The sequence below is a fragment of the Corvus kubaryi genome, unplaced genomic scaffold, assembly GCF_017639235.1.
Source record: "Corvus kubaryi isolate FWS band 111438036 unplaced genomic scaffold, C.kubaryi_AGA036_p1.0 37396, whole genome shotgun sequence".
NCBI lineage: Eukaryota > Metazoa > Chordata > Aves > Passeriformes > Corvidae > Corvus > Corvus kubaryi.
The window spans coordinates 12,303,660-12,318,782 of NW_024581135.1; the positions used below are offsets into that span (position 1 = coordinate 12,303,660).

At 41.0% G+C, this 15,123-nt stretch overlaps 1 protein-coding gene across 1 annotated transcript in view; it reads right to left on the minus strand.

The window, feature by feature from the left end:
- The window catches only part of TMEM177 (transmembrane protein 177), a 37,777-nt gene extending 22,862 nt beyond the window's left edge, over positions 1-14,915 (minus strand). The window contains exons 1-2 of the mRNA XM_042041111.1: positions 14,852-14,915; positions 1-11,917 (exon numbers count right to left, since the gene is read on the minus strand). The exon at positions 1-11,917 is cut by the window's left edge and continues 22,862 nt beyond it. Coding sequence (XP_041897045.1) covers positions 10,953-11,903 — 951 coding nt within the window. The 5' untranslated portion in view covers positions 11,904-11,917; positions 14,852-14,915 and the 3' untranslated portion in view covers positions 1-10,952. The remainder of the gene's footprint in view (positions 11,918-14,851) is intronic.
- Positions 14,916-15,123: the final 208 nt, after the last annotated feature.

Genomic DNA, 15,123 nt, shown 5'->3' on the forward strand with positions numbered 1-15,123 from the left:
TTTCTACAAAAAGTGATGTTTTTCTGTGATTCCTTGAATTAGTAATCAAAACAGTGATCAGAAAACAAATATAATAATTTAAATGGAAATTTATCTTCTCCTAGAAAAAAGCTGTTTTTGAAGACTAAGTGATCAAGGGATGCCAATCAATGAGAAGCTGGCTCAGAGACAGAAAACAAAAAATAGAAATATTTGGCAATTTTTCTACGTCACATAAACTTGATTGCAAAATACTTGTATGTAACATAATAAAATCAATCTGTTTTGCTAAATTTATTAATGAATGAGTAATGAGAGAGTAGGGAAAATCAGCATTTTGTAGGCAGGAAAAAGACCAGAAAAAAACCCCCTCAGTAGAACTGGACAAAACTAGAGAATGGGTCTGTTGATGAAAATCCCCATAAAGTTGTATATTAAAACACACTGCAGAACTAAAAGGGGGTATCCACCCACAATATAGGTTTCCAAAATCCTTTGGGATTGCATTAGTATCTGATCAGAGAAGCCAGCAGGCTCTGCTCTCCAGAGGCTGCAGATACATCCACCACAGTCTGGATGAAGGCATTGGGTCAACCTAAGCATGACCATATTGATCAAGGTGTCAGGTTGCTCAAATATTTTCTTCTCTTTCTTATGTACTTCTCACCAAAAACATAAATCACTGAGATCTCCTGTGTTAGAGGTAATTTCTATAGCAAGTGGTTAAACCCCTATTTTTTTCAAAACGATGCAGAGTAAGCACAAACTGAGAGCTGCCTGAAAATAATACACACATCAAGCCTATGTGGTACCATTTGCTTGGCCAACAGATACCAGAGAGTAATAGCAATGCTGTGCTGATAACTTTTTTTCCATTATTGAACAAACAGAAATTTTTAGGGACAGAACATGATAGACACCTTGGAACTACCCTATTTTTGGAGTGGCAATCTTGGCACAAATAAAAATCATGCCTCTTAGAGGAGGTTCATTCAGTTCTTTCTGAGGGAACAATAGGCTGCTAAAGGGCCAAAGCTCACTGGGAAAACAAAAATGGCTCAGTTGGCAAGACAAGACACCTGCTGCATATGCCTTACACCAGGCTTTAAGCAAAACCAGATCTCTGACAGCAGTTTCTGGCCAAACTCTGTTGACTCAAATGGCATCCTGTCCATCTGTGGTAACTAAATAATTCACAGTTGCCTCAGTGTGGAGACTTCATTTTGGTCTTATTAAGAGATGACAGCAACCTTGGGCCAGTCTCCCTTCCCCTTGGTTTGACTCTCAGAAATCAAGCCCTCGAGCTAGACATTAGTTTTCCTACGAGCATGGCCTTGGCACTTAAAAATCCAGTATCATACATGGCAGATGTAATGTTAGGTGAACCAAAGAATCTCAGCCTGCAACTCAATTCAGCCTGTTAATTCCAGGAAAAGCAGTCATGTCCTCAAAGTCTTTGTGCTTTGCTGAATTCCTGAAAAAAAAGTTCTCTTTCAGAGAGAATGTCAAGTGTTATCCCCACTGGGCAGGAGTTACTCAAGCACATGTGCTCACTGATTTGCTGCCAGTGCTCGTGTGAGTGAGTGCCTGCCAAGAGGGACACAAAGTTCGCATCTGACACACAGAAGCTTACCCTGGATGTTCTCTGCCTGGCAGATCATTGCTCTTTGGTCCACAATATTATTTATTATCATCAGAAACAGGGCAGGGGAAAACTTCTGAATTTGTGATTTTCCTTAAATTATTTATAGGGACATTGAGCAAATAGAGTATTTTTAAGCTAGGGGAATCACTGTTTCATAGCTGACTGCCTGTGAACCCATCCACCAACTGCAGGGTGGAAAACTTTTAATAGCTGAGTTACAAAACGCAGTGATGAGTTTATGAGGGCATGATGGATGCACACATTAAATGCCAAGAAAATAAAACAGCTACAACAGGATCTGTATTTTACACACTGCTTTTCATGGAACCTGTTCATGCAATAAGAAATTCATGTTGTGTATTCTTCGATAGCCTGGATAGAAACTAACTTAAAAGAAATTACAAAGTGCTAACAAATACTGTAAAGATGGAAAATTGTAAAAGACACATGAGGTGATAATACTTGTGTGCCAAAGTCTATAGAAAGGGTTTTTTTGGATCATAATGAAAAAATTTAGCAGTCTTTTTGCTCTCCATAACCTATTTAGTAGGAATGAAAGTGTTGGGTTTTTTTTGTTGGTGGTGGGGTTTGTTTTTGTTTTTTTCTTTTCTAGGAAGCCAACATTAAAAGAAAACCAAAGGTGAAAAAAAACTTGAGAAGGAGGAAGAGGGGACACTGTTCCACACTGCTGAAAATAATCTGTCCAAGGAAACCCTGATTAGTGCTTTGTGGTTAGGTCATCCACCGTGTGGGATTTCTTGGTTTCAGTTCCTTATTTCCCAAGGAGTTAAACTCTTTCCACATTAGCTATAATGGATATGATGCAAATGTTCCTTGGACTGCATGATACAAGTAGCCCAGTCTTCATCCTGTTTAACCTACCATAATACTCCTTCTGTCTCTTCCTCTTCCAGAGCCATAATTCCTAAATTTCCTCCTGCACCATGACACAGGATCCCCTTCATCCATTCGTGCCTGCAACATCCTCTTTCATATAATCTCCAGGAGATTACAGTTTAAATCTACAAACCATAAGCCTGAAGAGACGATTTAGCACAGGTTTATATCCTCGACATGCACGCTAGCACATTACACAACACAGTGGGCACAATGTCACCTCCTCCAGCCATGTGTTAAAAGGACATCCCAGATGCCAGTGGTAATGGGTTTGATCCTAGCAGTGAAGCTTCAGGTGGCTCAGAGCATAGGAACAATCTGATCCCCTCCACAGATCCAGAAGCAGCGACCAAGTGGCTGAGCAGGAATCTTCATTGGCTGGCAGTAGCACAACTGGGTCACGTCCAGACCCTTGCTGCATTCTGCCTGCCAAGTAAGCAGAGGTGCTCAGGCTTGGGTGATGCGCCTTTCGTAACTTCCAATTTGTATCACAACATCAGCCATGCCTCCTGCTGGTTTTGGGCAAGCACCTCTGCTGGATTTGGCCATCAATAGTGGCTCTATCTATACCATTCAAAGCAAAACTCAGTAGAAAATCTTTAAAACCAGAGCAACACCATGAAACAAAACTAGTGCACAGTAGGTCTGTTCTTTTCCAGAGGCTTTCATAGTTTCAGCTGAAGCCAACATGCATCCAACACCCATAAAATACCAGCTAAGGAACAATTATTTCACATCAGACATCAGATTGGAAAGTCCAAGGTAACGATGTTCAGTGAAAGGAGAAAAAATTTGGACATATCTGATCCTGCAACATGCACACACACATTTTGCAGAGTTCAAAGCTGCATCAAATCTGCTTCCAGCCTCAGAATAAAAGAAATTTCAGAGACAGCCATGGTAAAATCTGGGAAATCTGTGCTACAGGTAAACTTCCCTTTGGTATCTCCACGTAACACTTCTCCAGGGCAAGCAAATTTTTTAATCTGGATCAAGGAAATAATAAATGTGTGTGCCAGCTGAACTGCTTGTTCAGAACATGGCACCACGTTTAGTTTCTTTTCTTCTGCTCACTGCATAAGCAGAAAAAGAGCTGGTCACAACATGACTCTAGAAGAAAATGCACCTTTTGATCCATCTATTGTGAGGTTTCAGCAGAAAGTTTTTATTTAATACTAACTGAAAGAAATCCCTAATATGTAGAAAATCCCAATTACTCTTCCTTTTATTCAGCTCTCAGATAATTTTCATGGCTCTACATATCCAGTTCTGCTGTTGGAAAGTAAGAAAAAAAATTGAAAGAAATGTTTTTACAGTTCAATTTGCAATTGCTAAAGCATGACTTCAATTTGCAACATAAATTACGTTCTGGCCAGAAAAGCAAGAAAAAACTTCTGCCTTTTCACCTGCTTCATAGGTGTAAAGCCAACACACATGCCGAGCTTTCATCCAGCCACCTGCAACTGTGCCACAGCTGTCTTCAAATATGATACAAGCAAAGACTATTAGGATCTCTAAATTGTGATTGCAAAAAGCGACATGAATTTACGTCGTCCATAAAATGATGGATTCAACATTTCCTTTTATAAGGTGCTGCCATGCTTAATGAAAACTTTAATAAGAAGTTTGTCTGGTTCTTGATTTTACTTTTTCAATATTCAGCATGATACTTTTAGGTTAAGATGAAGAATGTGGAAATCGAAGGGAAAGAACTCTTAGGGGATGAACACAATTTTCTAAATTGCTTAAAAGAATATATAAAAATAATAATCTTTGGGATCACTGGCTTTTATTTTCCTATGGCAACTTCTAACCATCACAGGCATATAATGAATGTCTGAACATTAAGAATTTATGTGTGCTGCCTTAGATGAGCATAATTCTCAACTATTATTAATGAGGAACTATAAAACACACTTCAAGTGTAACTTCATTACATGAAGTTTCCAAAAACCATAAATACATCTGTCTGTGGGTATCTACAGAGAATTATATAACACGCTTTTAAAACACGGTCACTGAGGCAGTGAAACTCATCCCAAATGAGAAAAGATCTTACAAGGAAAACTTTCTACAGAGTAATTCTTCCCCTGCTCTGTTTTCTAAAATATTTATATAGATGCCTCCAGTATAGTCAGAAAATGAAGAATAAAAAAAAATGTGGAAAAAAAAGATTTTTTTTTTAAACCAGGCTTGTTATTTACAACATGGCTTGATCTTAATTTTCAATCTTCCCTGAGAAATAGATCCAGTATTTCATTGTGTAGTAATTCAAGAGTCAATATAGCTTTCAAATAGTAATGCAGATTATAGTTTTATCTTTGTTTCCATATATGTTAAATCTCCTAATAGTTAACAGTGGTGTAATTTACTAGTTTCCACTTCTAAAATTTCACTTCCAATTTTTATATCACAAATTATGGCTTCAGTGTTAGCCAATTCACGTTGATATAGACAATTATATTTGTGGTAACTCAGAATTCTGCAAAATTCCATTATCTCTGGCTGGAAATAAGTAGTAGCATGGACTTTTCAGATCAGCATACCTGGTAGAGCCAGTGTGGTATTGCACTGCCACATGTTGCTTAGTGCAATTTGGAGAGGAAACCATCACATTCAGTCTTCAACTCCTGTAAATCAGGGGCTGCTCCAGTGAAATCTGCAGTGGCAATGCAGTAACTGCTTCCAGGGCAAATGAAGCCTGAGCTAAGTAAACACCAGTACAAGCAGCTAATAGCACTACTACATTACTTATTATTTCTCAACTCACAATACCTCATCTAGACAGAAGTATATGAAATACCCTGCAGTTTTCAGGAACAGGAAATAAAGTTCCTAAGGGCTTAAAGGGAATATCAGCATCTTAAAAGTGACAGAGGCAAATTAAGATCAAAAGTGAACTGGGTGCCACAGACAGCGAATAAGAAATACATCTTTTAAAAGTAATGCTAAATGGAAAATTCAAAAGTAACACTAAATTCTTTTCTTGTGGCAAAATAATAAGGGTTTTAACCACAATGCCTATTTTTCATGTAGTCAAAAGCATTTTTCCCTGAAAAAGCATGTAGACTAAATATAGTAAAACACAGGAGAATTGAAGCTGCTGTGGTCTTTGGCTAGTAAGTACTGTAGGAAAAAGCAGGAGGTGCAAATGAAAGTTCAAGCAGCAAGTGACTTAAAAGTTCACAAATCTTGCGTGAGCACGCTAAAGCAGCTTGTAAGATGAGTCAGCAGGCAGAAGAGGCAATTAGAGTAACAGAGCAAGGGGAAATGAACAGAGAATGAAGAAACAACAACTTTCCCACTGGAAAATTTCCAGCATATGACAGAAACAAAGCTTCCAGAGGTCAGCAGGTCTGCACTAAACCACTGAACAGTTACTGGATAAAAGTTGTTTGGATACTGCATTTCCTTTCTTCACGTTCACTCCGCAAGAACTGCTGGAACTGTGAACCTGGGATCAGGCTCACAATGTCTTGTTTTCTAAGTACCCTTAGGCACCCTAATGAGATCTGCTGTTTTGCAAGACTTCTACAGAAGTAGTTTTGCCACACACAAAGGAGGACACAGCTTCACCTGTTACTCATTTATATTGAAAGAAGCTGTTAACACCTCGACTACATTAATAAGGTAATGCTCCTGCAGACCAAAGTAGAAATGGGTTCTGAGAAACCAGGTCAGGACTGGAAAAGGGACCAACTTTCCAGATGACAGCAGTTCAACCATGGGGGAGGAAAAAAAAAACCAAACCAGAAGAAAGTTCTCCAGTAAGCATGATTTGGGAGACAATTATTTTTTCAAACAAGCACAGAGCACCACAAATTCTCCCTGCAATATGTTTTTCCTACAGAAAAACTAAAGTAGCGGTAAAAAAATCATACACCTGGGTTGGCTGTGTTTTTCAAAGTGCATTTTTGGACACAAACTGAGTTCCTTCTCCCAAAATTGGAGACCTGGATAGATTTCGGCAAACTTGGTCTTACTGAGGACAGTAAAAACTTCCAACTGCAGAGACATTTCAGTGTTCATTTCTGGCTATGAAGCTTAAAGAGTTTGGCATGTACTTTTCCAGATGGGAAAAACAGACTGGTTTCTGGCCAGATTTTAGTAATTTTCTCCACTTTATGGATTTGGCAGTTTGAGCAGCCTGAATATACTCACTTCAGCTTAACAAAACAATATATTCTCAGTGAAAAAGATGCCCAGCAAAACATCCATAAGCCATTTTTCAGTGCCTTCAGTTTAATTTGTCTATCATACCAGTTCCTGAAGAATAATTACATTGTTTTTCTGTTCTTAAGTCTGGTTTTGACAACAACCAAATTTCTCTCTTCCTGAAGGTGTCCTCCTTATTCCAAAATCTTAAGTATATCTTCCTACACTAGCATTCTTCTGCTTGAAAGGCATTCTGCCTGTCCATAATATACACTTCCAGCTGAGATGAGTGAAATCAAGGAGGGACTGGATGCATGGATAGCAGATTGTCTGCAACTTACTAATTTTATATTAATGTAATCACACCTGCTACAGAGAGCTTTTAATGAACAGGAGCAGATACCCATTTCAGGATGTGGCCCACATACTGCACATAGCAGTACTCACTCCTTGATGGATCCTCTGCATTTGTTCCTCTGGTGAAAGCCACCTGTGTTTCAGTCATGGTGATTTGATTCATACATTCGAATTCACACCCACACAAGCCACACTTTGTCACTGTGGTTGTTTCACAACTGCTACAGCCAAGGGCAAAATGACAGCAGTAGGCTCTTCTCAGCATCACCTCTCCCAACACCACCAGCTTTCCCTGCAGGGCAAGAAGCTCCACAGCTCTGCAGTCAGCTCTCTCACCATCTTATCTGTCAAATTCTGGAAACCACTTTGACGTGAAAAGGGGTGATAGCAGTGCTCTGCTGTAATAAAAAAGGCTGTTTTCTAAAGGACCACTATACTTCAACTGAACCCCTCTGGGCAATTCCACATCCTTCACTCACATGCCACCTGGGTGGAGATTTCCCTCTCTCTGAAGCTCCTGCATTCTGTAAACGCCAAGAGAAGCCAGATACCCATAGCAGCTGATTGAGGAATTGCTGTAATCAGATGACTTCCAGAGCTTGTTGGTCTTCAAGAAAACTGTCTAGCTCTCAATCTTGCTCTTTTCTGACAACTTTTTGGTTTTGATCATTAAACAAGCTGAAGGTATCTCCACAATGAGAAACCACAATTTTTAGGATAAAGAAATACGTGAGCCAGGCCCTGGAGTACATTTCTTGCACTTCAGTGGGAATTCTGAACAAAGCACCTAGGTGACCCTCATCGCCTGCAGCAACACCCACTAAAGCTTTATGTAGCAGCAAGAATTGCATTTATATAAGAAAGAAGTTACAAGGATCACTTTCTTTTCAGTTACCTAGAACATTCAGGATAATAACACAAATAAACCAGTCAAGCAAATCTCTCTTTAAACTAGATTTTATATAAGTTTAAACTAGCAACTCATTTTGGTCTCTGCAACTCATACTTCTTCATCCTTTAATTACTTTACCAGACAGACAGCTTCATTTCTGTAGATAGTATCCATTTTTATGAGAGCTCATTACTTCACTGACACTTCTGCTTTTACGGTTTCTAGGCTTAGACTTCTTTTATCCACATCTCCCAGCAATTCCTTTTTGCTTAACATTTTTTGTTGCTTTCCTACACAAAAATTTGTACAAAGTCTGCCTTGTCTGAGCAGCAAATTACAAGCCAGTTAATACTAAAACAAGTTCTTCAAATTCCTCAGATTTTCAGCTTCAGAGCTGGGGGAGGCTGTTCACTGACACTATTTACAAACCGATTTGTCTGGCCTCTTTCTGGGCCACTAAATGAACATGCTTTCCCACATCAGACCATTCTTAGTATGGAACATTTCCACCTTTAATTCTGGGGCGCTTGCTTGTAATGAACTCTCAAAACCAGACCATTTCTATCACCAGTATGGGGAGTTCATGTTTGATTTCAGTGATAGCTCTACCTAGAGAAAAACATTTGCAGTATAATAAAAGACTGCACAAATACTGTCATGGCCATGTACTTGAGTTGCGCTATTCTTACTTACCAAATAACATCAGGGATCTTGCAAGCAACAATTAGCTGGCATCACACACACAACAAATCTTTTCCAGGACAACTTGCACATTCCCAAAGTTCAGGAAAATCTTACTTAGCAGTTGTGATTTCAGTTCCCATTTCCCCTATACTGACAGTATGACACTATGCTCGACTATACAGTGATGGAGGTGTGTAAGCCCTTGGCAAGAATCTCTCTTTGGAAAGAAAGGGAGTGTGTCTTAGTAATACCCAGCCCTTCCTAACCAACACCACTGTGCCACAGCAAGTTCAAAGAGGGGTAAATGGGATACAATTTATAGATACGTGGAGCTTCTTGGAGAATCCCACTGTTAAGAGTTAAATGAAGTGCACAACTGAAAAACCCATTAGCACCACTGGGGCTTTACACCCTGAGAACGTCAAATAACCACACTAGCTGCAGGCATCTTGATGAAAAGCAACAGTAAGGAGTGGTAAAAGACAAGTGGATTACTTTAATTTTGTTTAAATTGCTACTTGTAAATCTCCAAGATGGCTTTGATTTCCTCTCTGCACTCTTTATGTAGCAGCAGCTCCTTCAACCACATAAACCAAGTGGGCCAAGTTCTCTCTGAGAATATTTCATGGAGTTTAGACTCGTCTGAAGGAGTAACAGGAAGATGAACTGAGCTCACAGGCTATATAAACCAGGAATATATTCCAGTCTTGAATCACTATGTCACACTACCAATGAACTTCTGTGATGCCTTATATTGGATTTGCCTGGAAGACAAGTCAAATAAAATTGAGCCTGAAGCTTTTAAAGATCCCTGCCTAGAGGTGAAGTCTCTTTATTCCACAGACCAGGAAATTTACAAAGGACACAAAAACAATAGCTTTATGCCCTACAGCCAAAAAAGCACTAGAGACATCTCATGACTTGATGAGATGAGGACAAGTGCAAGCAGTTAAGTGATGTTTCAGAAGCACATGGCACAGATAACTTCAGCAGAAACTCAAACATCTCACATGCATGGCTTCAGCAATGGAAAGCAACAGCAGTGTTTCAGCAGCCAGAATGTCAACTTTATGTCACTGTGTGATTCAAAACGAAAACAGAACTCAGTAATGCTTTGAGCAAACACAGGCATGACAGTTCTTATTGTAGCAGATGAAGAAAGGACAAAGCTAGGGCAAAGACAACACTCAGCACACCTCTGACTGAGAAGACACAAAATAGAAGTTGCCAGTAAGAATGATGACAGAGCTGAGAAGAGGAGAATTACTCTGATGTCACCAGGGAGATCTACTGGAACAGCAATAAAAACATAGAAAAGAGGGAACCACAAAGTTTGAGAATTATCACCTTGAAAAATCAAGGTGAGGCTATAGTGGAAAGTTTACTGCCCATGCACTAAAGACGTCTCCAGAAGATTAGTAATCCTGGGCAAAGCTTGGCCTGCCAGACAAAATCTTCTTAAGCCAGCTGGATACAGGAGAGTAATTTCCTTTGGCAACTCTTCATCAAAGACCTCATCAATTTCTGCACTAAATGCCAGACTTATGTCTCATACCTTGCCTTCATTGACATAACAGGTGACATACACCTATGTGTATTTTTAAATGAAACAAAAAACTATACCAAAGCAAGCAGAAAAACCTCTTCTCAACACACTTATCCCACTTGTGAGAAAACAACCAACCCACAACAGTCCTGTTACATACTACTGCTCCTGGGAAATATCCATGGTGATGCTGCAGTCACCATGTCCTGGAGACAGTAGAACTATATTTAAGCAAATGATGCAGGTGCTGGTAATACTCTGCCTGTACTGGTAGGAAGTGCAGCATAACTAATGTGCCCTACTGAAGAATGGTGATTGTAGCATAAGAATTTCCACAGCACAAGAACTTACACAGAACAGAAACACTGTATCTTGGTATTTACGTAACCACAGGATACAGACTGCCCATTTTTTTAAACATCTTTGTGTTGTTCCACAGGAAAAACAGCAAACACCCCAGTTTAAACGATAATGATCCCAAAACTCTCCATTGGACTTGCCCCTCTCAATTTGCCAGACTGAAAGGGCAGGAAGGCAAAGCAGTGCAGCAGAACTTCGAATCAGTGTCTGAAAAGTTTCCCTCCTCAGCAGTCTTGTGATTTGAGATGCACACAGAACTGAGCACTTTGGAAGCAAGGCTTTAATATTTTAAGAGAGAATTTTTTTATTCAGGAAACGTGCAATAACTCTTCCCAAACTATATGCAAAAATAAACCCCAAAATTCTAATGAAGATACAGAAGGAAAAAAAAAGCAGCACAGCGGTGTTCCAAAATACATAATTCACAAGTTTAAAATTCAAGCACTCCCATCTGATGCCTGGAGCTCTCTTAAAATATTAACAATCAAAGTTCTCCGGTAAGTGTATGGGGTATACTTTATTCTGAACCAGTGCCTTGGGAAAAGGTTACCACTCGGGGCATACATTTTCACTCCTTGTTTGCCCATCAGACCACGAAAAATCCTGTTGCGGGACAAGATTTTATCATAAAATTCAAGGCCACCTCTGGCGTAGTCCTCGGAAAGCATGGCTGCCTTCCTGTCAGCCCTGCAGTCCAGGCGATAGGTGACAGCGTCGGAAGAGACGCAGTAGCAGAGCAGTCCTCCCATGGCAGTGACGAGGTTACAGAGGCCACGGAGGATCACGGGGCCCGTGGATAACCCCAGAAGCAGCTTTAGAGCTCTCCCACAGACAAACGTCCCAGCCAAGCAAGTCGGAGCCACAACTGCACTTGCTAAAGGGCTGCCATTCTGTAAGTACACAATTTCTCTGGCAATGGCAAACTTCTGAGCTTTAAGTGAAAACGTGAGAGCTTCCTTCAAAGCCACGCCTTCACTGCTCTCCCAGTCTACTTCCTTGCCATTTATTACAACAACGTGGTTGACTATTCCTTTTTTATCCTCAGCTGTGCTATCAAAGTTAGGCGGGATGCCCACCAAAGAGCCTGCTGGCAGCCAGGGAATTCCAGCACTCACAGGGTGGAAGCTAGAAGCTGCAAAGGCTCTGTAGGAGTCAGTGGACTTCACACCTGTATCTTGAAGGACATCCTGAAACACACCACAGAGCTTCTCTGAAAGCTCAGCTGGCTGCCCCTCTGACCAGCATTCGTGCAGCAGTTTGAACGTCTGCTCAGGAAACACATGATAGGAAAGGTTAGTGCCAAGCAGTCCCACGCAAGAAACGGCCAACACAGTGATCTTGTGCTTCTTTAACCACACAGATGCCTTCCGCAGGAACTGCACTGCCATAGTCAAATCCTAACCTGTTCATAACACAAAATCAGGAATTAAAGTGTGCATAGATAGATTTGTCCTCTCTCTAGCACTAAAAAAACCCCCAACAGCCAAAGCAAAAAACATGAGAAGAAGCAGAGCACAATAACCAAAGAAACATTATTTTACATTAACAAAACACAAAAAATCTTTACAGAGGAACAGCTATGCAATAATTTTTGGGCCTTGCAACACAGGATGATTGATACGAAGAATTAACTTTTCCCTTTCCTCCAGTAAATCAATTTACCACAAAAAAGACAATACTAAAGCCACCACACTTCCTCCTCCCCCAGCAATCAATACACACCCTGTATTTACCGAACAGACTTGTCTAGTCCTTGCTAGCACAATTCTACTCTTGCTTTCCACTATAAAGTCTATAGATATTGAGGTCAGAAAGAGCCAATAATTAGATCAGTCTATGCCAACCTCCTCTACAGTACAGCTGCAAAAATTTTAATCAGTAACCTGAATATAAATTCAGTAACTTGAGTTTGACTACAACTTTCAAAACAAGATCACATTTTGATTTGAAAAATTTCAGGAGGCAGAACTTTCCTTTAGGAGTTTGTTCTACTTGATAGACAAGCTTGCTATTAAAAAAAAACCCCCAAACAACAAAAATACCAACCAACGAAAAACCAAAAAAACCCCAGTATGTGTTTTTTCTAGGTTGTTTTTCTTTCTTTCTTTCTTTCAGATTCAAATTCCAGGCAGTGGTTCTAGCTTACTCAGCAAAAAGCTATTTTCAGAAAGCAGAATGCTTTCAGTAGCTACTTTTAAAAATTTGTCTCTGGAATAATTTCTGACAAATACAATGTTCAATTTGGAGCAGAAACTGGAACAGAAATTGTTTCAGGGCCCATAACTATGTTGTGACTCTTTAAATAAGCAAATAAACTTTAAAACTTTCAAACCTGCCAACTCCTTTAGTTCAAGAGTCCTGCTTCACCTGGGAAGCGTTAGTTCTTATGATCCAAGCTGTATTATGTGCTATTCCCAGGAAAGCTCCAATCTCTTCTTAAAAAAAATTCCATTGGCTACAGAATTCCTCCCTAAAATGATGCTACTATGAAGATATTAAAGTGAATTAGGCACCTAAACCCAACAGAAATCAGTGAAAATGGGATGCCCCTCTTTCCATTTGCAGCGTCTCTTCTCTCAGGGCTTTAACACGTGAGCTTCACAGAATCTTGCTGCAGCTGTTAAAGACATGAATGTTTCCAGCTGTCCTCACGGGAAGCCGAGGTGGCAGAAGGAAACTGTGCTTTCATACAACAACCAAAGTCTTAGTGTGGAGTACCATCAAAGGTGCGTCTCAGCTATGCTGCTGGGCTTTGTATGGCAGCAGCTGAAGCAGGGACATGTGCTCTCTCCTTCCACATGTGCTGAACAAGAACTTCTCACAGAGGGGTAGACTGGACAACTGGGGTCTGTATCATCAAACAACACTACATGACAGGCCAGCATACACTAGCCATGAGCAACAGCAAATGAGTATTAACCGCAGGAAAACTAAAAGGGATTAATTTAAAGGTGGTGTTTTAATGATATGTTATTACTACTCTTTCCTATGAAGATCTTTCAGACTATAAATTCACCAGGGGAAGAATAATCTTGTTTAATGTTTATGCTGCACTGAACACACACTGAATACTTCATGAAAACAACGATGTATGTAAGCATACAGTAATTTAATATGTATTTCTTAGTGTAATAAATGCTTACATTCTGCTGAAGACAGAGGTGGTGAGTTGTTTGACAATATTATTTAAGAAAAACATGCTAAAGAGCCAAGAGCTTGGATGAAACCCAGTTTCAGGAGAAAATCTCCTTGATAATAAGAGCTAAAAACCAGAAAATGGTAATACTAAACTCAGATGACCACTTTGAAGTTTATGACCTCTGAGCAAATCTGGTAGTCTAGATGTGACTGAAAAGGTCACGTCACTTACAGCGAGGGGGGCAGCACTTCCAAGGGGATGATTGTAGGGAGCCTATCACTTGATCCTTATGTGAAGCTGAGGCAGCAGCTTTACAGGTTTCTCCTGTTAGAGAATGCCCCCTCATTGGAGCTGGCTAACATCTTTTTAAGATTAGAAATGCTGCAAGGAGAAAAGTCCCTCTACAGCTTACATCCACACCCGTGTGGGGAAGGGCAGACCACAGTGACAACTCTCTTTTATTCCATTACCAAATGAAAACTCCATTCTCCTTTCTTGCATGATCAAATGTGATCTTGCACATCTAATGCAAGAGTAAGCAGGAAATGCCATAGAGTATTTGTTTTCTCATAATAGTCAATACCCATTAAATAAAAGGAAAACTGCCCCACAATACATTTTAGCATTTATGTTTTCAAATCTTCCCCAAGGGTCAGTGCAGATGCTCGGCTCCTGCAGATACCCCACGGCAGCCCTGACTGCATATGTTATCTTTACTTTTATTCATATGCTTTGTGCAATTTATGTATGAGGAAAGCAACCGGAAACTATAAGACAAATTATATGGTCCACATCCTGCAAATTTAATCGTTTAGCTCCCATGAAGCCATCATATTTACACGGCGGCCTCCCCCAAATGCAGAAGTACTTCCTATCTCCGTGGTGTCACGGGCATTAATTCTCACTGAACTCTGAGAACTGTAACAGCTGAAGTTCAGATAAGGGATATCACGCAAGTTTGGCCATAACACGTGTGCGTTACTGAATTTATTGCTTTATAATCACACGTAGTCGAGGGGAAAGCCTAGCTTAAAGCACGATCAATCAGGAAACGGCGCGCGGGGCGGAGCCGCCGCCAGGGCTCAGGCTATCACAAAAATAAAACCATAGAAGAGGACGGTGGCAGAAATGGACAACCCCGGGGCCCCGCTGAGGGAACCACCCGGGCCCCCCGCTCCGCGCCCGCCCAGCACCTACCGCGCGTCCCGGGCCGAGGCGGGGCTGCGGGCGGAAGGGGCGGCCCCGGGGCGGGCAGAGGCGCCATGGCGGGCGGGGCCGGTTCCCCTCAGCGCGGCCCGGCCGCGGCCGCACTGACACAATTTGGGCTGCGGCCGCGGGTAGTCGGGCTCCAGGAAGGTTCCGAAGGGAAGGTCCGGACCGCTGCCCGTGCAGGCGAAGAGCAAGAGACACCCACCCCTCCCGCAAAGGGCAGCCCGCAGCCTGAGGCGGGGACTGCCGCTCTCTCTCCC